We start from the raw sequence: 8,502 nt of genomic DNA on the forward strand, positions 1-8,502 counted from the left end.
AAACAGTTAAAAACACACAAAAAAAAACTTTTTATGCTCCAAGCTACATGTCGCTCCTCGTCATTAGCTTATAGAAGAATGTTAGACTATCATCATTCTTATAACTCGCTGATCACTAAAAACTCTTGAAGCTGATTAACTTATATGTCAAAAGAATAGCCACGCTATGGTTTCTAGGGATCAAGTGAGCGATCCGTACTAGATACCACAAAATACCATTACCGAACCGTACCGTAACAATCGAATTCGGTATCAATTTGACACCCATATTTAGCGTTTTTCGGGATCAGTACTTTCGGTTAGGTACGGTATTTTACCTAACCGTACCGAACACTTTGGGTACCAGTACATGTACCCATTATTGGCGATTTCGGAGTTGGTACTTTTGGCACCTGCACTAAGCTCATCCCTAATGGTTTCATAATTCGATCCCCTTGTCTTGTGATGCATATCTTTCAAATATTGAATAACAAGTTTAGGCAAGTGAATTCACCTTCATCGTCCACATGTATATAATGTGACAGAATTGGGGACTCGATGTTTTCACGACCAGACCAGGAATCGTGAATTACTGGCGGTCCTTTTGAACCCTTTTAATCCGAACTATCATTGAGGGGCGGCTATCAATTTAAACAGTGGACATCTTTTGTTCAGTTTTTCACAGCCACCTCAACTTCAAAGTTCAAAGAAAGAGATATTGCGGAGCGGTGCACAGATTAGAGGTATAAGAAGGTAAAATTAAACGACCACAGTTTTCGCCTTCGAAGCATTGATGATTATATGAACATGTTACATGGAGTGGGTTTGTCGATTGTGATGGAACTAACAACACGATGCTGGTCTTTTTCGAGTTTTCTCATCTCTACCGGTTATCCTTTTAATAAATAAATCTTATTTTCACAATTGATGATGATGCCATCCTGTTTTTAAAACCGGTCCAACTACTAAACATATAGAGACCAGCTCTATTACTGGTCCGGTTTTAAACGCATTGCTCATTTATTCTGGGTAATATAAATTTCGAATCTGCTGACGACCTATCCAACCAGCTAATATTTCCACCAACACCAAATAGCCAAAGTAAACGGATACTGTAATTTTGATAATATACCTTGGTCAGAGATCTCTCTTCCCTTCCCTTTGTTGATCCATAACACATACTACAAAACTAAAAACTTACAAGTCTGTAAATAAACAACGAAACCATGCATGCATATGACACCCCAATTGTTTAAAAATAAATCGTGACCAGTTATGTTCTAAAACAGCTCCATCAACTGCTGAACGACATCTGCAACAACAAACAAACATGAGAAGATAATTAAAAAGCAAAAGGGTAAAAACCAACGTCACAAATTTAACCGATTTAACATACCCTTGAGCACTGACGGTGGTGTGTAGAACTCTTGCCAAACATTTTGACATGAAGTAAGATCCATATTTAATGATCTTGCAGCAAGATATGCAGCTCCCGCAGCAATCTGGTGTGGTTTAAACTGAAGCCAAAGCGAGCTACGCAACCTATATAAAACAATTTTAGAAAATAACACAAAACGAAAAGACTAGTCGATAACAGCTTACTAAACAACCATATGATGATTAACAAACCATTTGTAGCTATAGAACGAACGATCAAGATCTGGCACATCAGCTTTAAAGTTTCTAGTAATTACCATAACTGTAACATGACCATATGAAACGTCGAAACGAGTGTCACAAGTTAGAAGGCGGATTAAAGCAATTTTCTCTTACCACAAAAGAAAGCAGCATCTGGTGAACATTTTTCCATGCATCTTGGCAGAATTGAATCCGTGCATTTAATTGAATAAGCCGAAGCAACTAATTTGGCTAATATTGTCATCCTAAGAAAGCCTTCTTTCTGTGGATGCTTGCCAATATGCATGTTTTAATCTAAGATTTTATTTTCTTTTTTCTCGAACAAAGCTTGCAGCAGCTCTAATAAGCTAATTTGGCCCACTAACCCACTTACGCGCTACAGACTCCAAGCATGAAATGTGCTCACTGGAGACTTTGACTCGTTTGCTTATACTTTCCCTCTAAAATGTAAAATAGGTAAATTCAAATAAACTGGTTAAAATAGAGCGAATTGAACTGGTCAGAAGTCACCAACGACGTATTCAAATTGCATAAAACCTCCAAAACTGTTGTATTACAAAATCAAAGCATCTTTATTGCGTTAACCTGACCAAAAACTGTTTAAAACCCGACCAACCAAACCATTTGGACACATTTGCAAAATTACCTGTTTTGACCTTGACACGTTTTAAACTTTTAATCTGTTACTCACCAAGCCCAAACCACCCTTTTTTCTATCTCTAGTGTGTGTACACTTTGCGCAAGACAAACCTTCCCGTATGTTACATCTTTCATTTGCCTCACAATCATCCAACCAATTGTAAGAGGTTAGATTTACTAACTAGCACATCAACTATTATGTACAGTTGGAAGTCAGATAGTCATGTCAACTGAAAATACCAATAAAAGAATTAGGTTAAAGTAAGCAATGTTTTTTTACTAATAAAGTTGTACTTATACTCGATAAAAGATAACTTACTATTGACACCACCTAGATGCACGTATCATACTACTCCTGGTGCCAGTAACCGCATAGTAGCTCATAATACAATATTACCAAAAATTTATTTAACATTTAGTGACACTGTTAGAATTCAGAGGAACTTACAAGAGTATAAGACACAACCGAAACATAGTAAAAGAAAAAGAAAAAAACAAGACAATGGAGGTGTGACATGTCCAATGTTTTAAACTATAAACAGCACGGGTCAACCCAACCCAATCCATTGAGTTTGAACATGGTTAAACTGAAAGTATGAACCCGACCAAGTTTTGACTATTTATCAACCACCAACACCTGCCCATTTTAACCCTATACAAGATTCTTCACCTAGTATAGATATAATTACGAGAACTGCACTATAACAATAGACATGCATATAGTAAAACTTATAAATAATCCACCACTAGTCCACTACAATTAGAAAAACCGATACCCAGCTCACTGTCACACCAAAACAGCAGTCACAATCCACCATTAAAACAGCTCTGTCCAACCGGATTGCGAATGAGAACTTACAACTTACGATAAATTTCACTCTAAGATGAAATATGACATGAACATAGCTTCAAGATCATGTGTACAAATTACAAAACATCAGACTTCTACCTTAAATGCTGTCCTATAAATTCTAATACGTGGTATGCATATTGCAAATCGCCCTTATTGAAAAGGGTACACCATGCAAAATTGCAAATCAGTTAGTAGTTTATTAAAGAAACTAAAAACACACATGCACTTCATCATCAAACTCGTTTCTCATCATCTTGCAAATCCCAAAGCTCCTACTAAATTTCTTTACTCTTTTATTAGTCTATATTCAGACACGATAACAATTCTTTTGGATAAGGGAGTTGATCAGGTTATGATAGTTTTTTCAAACCTATAGATATGTAAATTTCTTTTTGGTTTCATCATAGAAATTAACCTCCAGCCAAACTGCAGGTTAACAGTAATCTTAGATTAACCAAAATGAGGTTAGGTTTAGGTTCAGCCTTTTAGCAGAAGTACACGGTTCGGTTTTATGGTAAAACCGAAACCGTAACCGAAACGTTCGGTTTTTGGTTTTTCAAAAAGCCTTCGGTTTCGGATTTTAGGTCTTAGCAACGGTTCGGTTCGTTTTTTGGAACAAAATTATGTAAGATTCAAAAATTAAAATTATAATCCAAGGTTTAAGAATCTTTCTTAGATGCTTACATAAATATTCTCCAAAGTGTTTATTAAGACATTTATTTATAATACTTTGAGAATCATTTGATATTTATGTTAAAACTTTGTTATTTCGTGTAGGTATTAGATTAAAAATTTCAAAGATAAATAAACATGTTAATGTTTTTATTATGAATACTTAACGTCTTAACATTCAAGAGTAAAACTAATAATTCCTAAACTAATATATAACATTAAAAAATGATTTTTTAGGTAATTCGGTTCGGTTTTCATAAAATGCAAAAGCGTATCCGAACTGTAAATTTCGGTTCGGTTTTTTGTGCGGTTTGGTTAAATCAGTTTTTTTCGGGCTACAGTTCGCTTTTTTTCGGTTTTCTGCTCACCCCTAAGCAGAACTATATACGTGGTTAAACGAACCATGAATACCCCCTAGGTTAGAAATCATGTTAAGAAAGAATTTCAAAGAAACTGCATCCAAACACATCGGTTGTTCAACTTCAGTGAGAAATAAAACTGCATATCTATCCACCAGCTAAGAAAATCATACAGGCGTGCATGCATGCTACTCTTCTATTGACCCTGCAATTATATTTCAATCCAAACAAATCAATATTTAACAAGGACAACTACACATGGCAAGTGTACAAGAGAACAGAAGAAAGATTACTGGATCAAGTAGAAAAGTGCACAAAATAAAGCCAATCTTCATAGTAGCCTGTTATCTAACATTATTCCATATTTCCATAATATTCCAACAGCATAGGCACCATCACACTTTAAATTCATAGACGATTCTATTCAAATTGCATAAAATTTGTTATAAGGAAGAATCATGGCTTACCCTTCACTAACCAAGCTCAATGCAAGGTTGACCAAAAGTGACTGTGCAAGCCCTAATTTGTCAAGAATCGATGTAAGATGAGCATATGGATGCTGCACGTTAAGCTCAAAATTTAGAGTTGTTAAAACCATTTGCTCAGCTTCAAGCACCCTCTCTCGGTATTGATCATACCAATCCTGTTAAATACTGGTACATTAGACACAAAGAACTATACAAATAACAAAAATAATATAAAAGTTATGTACTCACCACAGGGAGTAAATAGCAGAGTACATTGAAATCCTGCTTGTGAAAGATTTCAGAAGATGCTCTCAAGACGTTGTTCAGAGGGCAAGGTGTTTCTTCAGACTTTGCAGCAAGAAAAAGTGTAGCAGTAGCAATCAACTGCCGAATATTTTTTTCAAAAAAAAAAAAGAAATCAATAATAAACAGAAAAACAACCTGCATGGCCGAATATTTTTTTCAAAAAAAGAAATCAATAATAAACAGAAAAACAACCTGCATGCAACGAGCAATTAAGTAGTAACATCTAAGATACAAGAAGTTTCAGAAGGTAACAGTATTTCTACAATCATAATTCTCTTAAGTACGAAAACTTAACATCATTAAGCGTTGCCATGTTTAGTTTTTACCAAAGAGATATATTAACTTACAAATCTATCATGTGAAGCATGTGACCGCCGGACAAAAAACCGGTGGCATAGAACCATAGCAGTTCCAATAGTAGTTTGTGGCCTGTAATAATAAGTAAAGAACATTGTCAAATAATGAAGTGAGCACAATTAGACAAAGGTTTATATTGCCTACTGTTATATTAAATTTAAACATGCTCCACTTACAGCTCAAGGCGAAGTCCAAGGTTCTGAAGAAACGCACAGTAAGAATACCGTAAATGTGTTTCCTGCAAAGCATCAATACCATCTTTTCTGGAAGGAGAAAACCTCTCAATTTCATCACGTGACATAAATTCAGAATCTTTTTCTTCAAATCTTGTACGGTCGCGTTTATAGCTAGTCGAAGTCATCTTAGTGCTTGAAGAAGAAACTTCATATGTCGAGGAGTGATTATAAGATGTGCCATGACTTTCCCAATTAGTGGCAGAAAATTTCCTCCTTTTATGAGAAGGTAAAACTTCAGGATCAATGTAATTGTACATGTTATACCGCTGCCTAGATTCATTTGAGAAGTCATGGGTATTGTTATAGTTTCTTCTATGGTTGTTATTAACGTAACGCCTGTTGGCGGTAAAGGTTGTGCCATACATGTGAAGGTCATTTCTTCCAAAGGAAGATCTGAAATCACCAGGACATTGACTACTTTCGGTATGGTGAGGCCTAGCAAAAGACATTGTTCCTGCAGACATGTTCAATAGCAAATTAATAAACAAAAATTTAATTTCTATAACACTCAGATTAATAACAAACTCAGCTTCACATATTCATCACATTCTTGTAATCTTATCCAACAAAATCAGACAAATAGATCAGCAATCAAATTGTTTCAATATATTCTTTTCTCATGATCAATTTCTAAATGAAATTAAGAGCAGTAAATCCTTAACAGTTTTAACATAATCTTGACATCACATAACACAATCCATACTCAATTTAAAAAGTTTTCCCACAGATAAACCTAGATTGTTTCAATTTTTTTTCAAACCATCAATTTCTAGATAGAACTACAAACAGCAAATCCAAATCCTTACACGATTCAACACAATTTTAACATCACATAACACAGATCATACTCAAATTTAGGTTGTCCTGCAGATAAACCTAGCTTGTTTCAGTATATTCTTTTCTCATGATCGATTTCTATATAAAACCACGAGCACAACTCCCAATCCTTACACGTTTTAACACAATTTTGGCATCACATAGCACAATCCATACTCAAATTCAGGTGTTTCTGCAGATAAGCCTAGATTATTTCAATATATTCTTTTCTCTTGATCGATTTCTAGATGAAACCACATACATCAAATCCATATCCAAATCCTGACACGCTTCAACATAATTTCAACATCGAATAACACAATCCACACTCAATTTTAGCTTTTCCTCCACATAAACCTAGATTAATTCAACACCTCAACAAAAACTTCAAAAAGACTAACAATCAAAGTCATCAGGTCACAAAACAAAACAAATCTCATCAAATCTAAGCTCATCTCACAACAAACAGCTACAATTACTCAAATTCTAAAGCAAAACATGAACAAAATCATCGAACAGTCAGTTATTCGTTAAATCATAGCAAACAAAATCATGAATTACATAAATTGATAGAAGAATCATACCAGTTACTGTTGCGTGACGAGATTAGGTCGATCTAACGATCAAAATAGTATCTATGGATCTTGTTGTTGGGATCAACGAAAAGGTTTTGAGATTGGGGAAAAATCGTCTCCTGAAAGAAACCGTCTGTCAAATAAAAGTGTGTTATGTTATTTTTTTTTAACATTTGTTTATTTATTTTTGAGTAAATTACAAAACTCGTCCTATATGTTATCGGATTGCAAACTGTTTTCTTTTTCTTTAAAAGTGACGAGATTCATACTTTATGTTCCCAAAACGTAACATATTATGTCTTTTACCCTAAACTCAGTTAAATTTTAATGTTAAATCAGAGTATATTGGTAATTTTATTTTTTATATAGAATGTCTCTAATAATTAAAACAAAAAAGAATTAAAAAAACAAAAATATTAAAAAGGAACAAATCAGATCTCTCTCATTCTCTCTCTCTAACCACCACTCTAACACCACCACCGTCACCATAAACAACCTTCCCTAGTCTCACTCACCACCACTCTAGCCACTGCCACCCAACCGCAACCACCACCCGCCTCCGCCGCTACCACCACCGTCGGTTGGTTCCAATAACGGCAGGAAGCTTCCACAGCGTCGTCAGAAGAACAACGATTTCAATCGGAATGGGAAGACTCTATTTTTTGTTAGAGAACTGAACGGCAATGGTCGCTTGCTACAGAAGCTTCCTCCGGGTGGTAGGGTTTCAATCTTTCTTCAAATCTGTTTGATAAATAAACCGGGTTTTTGGAAATAAACTTACCCAAATCTGGACTGTCACACCCTGGCTTTGCGGAAGCGTGGTTAATTTGGTGTGACTTCTTAATACTATAGCTTAATCATAACAAAGCTATATGATTTAAAAATATGCAAGATCATCCATTAAAATAAAAATATCAAAACATTGTCTTAACAGGTTAACACCCTATCAACCACAAACTTGTCTAAACATTACAAACCCAAACACAACATAAACATGATTCAAGGACTGTGACTTGTCCAGGAAAGAGTCACATTCCCCGAACCCTGGATGACCCTGGTGACTTATGCAGCGGAAAACATGCCATACCGTGCCAGATCTTTAATTCCCTGAAATACATGTAAGTTGAAAAATCAACAATAATGTTGAGCGAGTTCATGCGAAAGTGAGTAAATAAACCTTTGTATTTATCAAAAACCCTGGTATGTAGCAAATAAGGAAAAAGAGATCACCAATGGTTTGCAAGGCCATTGATATGTGTGAAATGCAAGTAGGAAGGCTCAAACCTAGCAAATTTATGCGTCGGGAACAAAGTCATCCCAAGGTCCGTTATGCTGGACCTGGGACTGGGCTCGCTACACCCAAATAGATCTACCGCTCCTGCCCCTCGGTCCTACCCTGAGGATTAATGACCTCAAGTTTCCGCCTACCCATTCACATGATCTAAAAGTAACCCTCCTTACGCTAACCATACCATGTATAAAGTAATCATAACCATTGTAACATGTATTTCACCCCCGCAGTTTAGAAAAACTGAAAACAGTTAAGAGAAAAGGGGGACATGAACTCACAGTCAGTGCGTCGCTATACCAAGTACTCCGAATGTC

General features: G+C 35.6%; 1 protein-coding gene across 6 annotated transcripts; it reads right to left on the reverse strand.

The window, feature by feature from the left end:
• Positions 1-1,072: 1,072 nt before the first annotated feature.
• Positions 1,073-7,062, reverse strand: LOC110928841 (cyclin-T1-4). 6 transcript variants are annotated; one of them, XR_004889185.1, is made up of 9 exons: positions 6,907-7,052; positions 5,447-5,960; positions 5,261-5,342; positions 4,857-4,991; positions 4,608-4,783; positions 2,576-4,345; positions 1,753-2,486; positions 1,376-1,521; positions 1,073-1,291 (listed from the first exon to the last, which is right to left on the reverse strand). XR_004889185.1 is itself a non-coding variant. In XM_022171886.2 (7 exons), exons 2-7 carry the CDS (start codon positions 5,953-5,955, stop codon positions 1,260-1,262), a joined length of 1,080 nt encoding a protein of 359 aa, XP_022027578.1. In that variant the 5' UTR covers positions 5,956-5,960; positions 6,907-7,062; the 3' UTR covers positions 1,073-1,259. The 6 variants fall into 6 exon arrangements, 3 of the variants coding, with proteins under 3 accessions (XP_022027578.1, XP_035843746.1, XP_035843745.1); XR_002586707.2 differs by having other exon boundaries at positions 1,753-4,345; XM_022171886.2 differs by lacking the exons at positions 1,753-2,486; positions 2,576-4,345 and having other exon boundaries at positions 6,907-7,062.
• Between the last annotated feature and the right edge of the window lie 1,440 nt (positions 7,063-8,502).

The sequence above is a fragment of the Helianthus annuus genome, chromosome 3, assembly GCF_002127325.2.
Source record: "Helianthus annuus cultivar XRQ/B chromosome 3, HanXRQr2.0-SUNRISE, whole genome shotgun sequence".
Classification (NCBI taxonomy): domain Eukaryota; kingdom Viridiplantae; phylum Streptophyta; class Magnoliopsida; order Asterales; family Asteraceae; genus Helianthus; species Helianthus annuus.

Bases quoted from the DNA above. Each gene is read 5' to 3' on its own strand.
- LOC110928841 (XM_022171886.2), bottom strand. From the start codon at position 5,955: ATGTCTTTTGCTAGGCCTCACCATACCGAAAGTAGTCAATGTCCTGGT. The intron at 4,784-4,856 runs GTGAGTACATAA...AGTATTTAACAG, and splicing joins TCTGCTATTTACTCCCTGTG to GATTGGTATGATCAATACCG. The intron at 1,522-4,607 runs GTAAGCCATGAT...TGTTTTATATAG, and splicing joins TTGAGCTTGGTTAGTGAAGG to GTTGCGTAGCTCGCTTTGGC.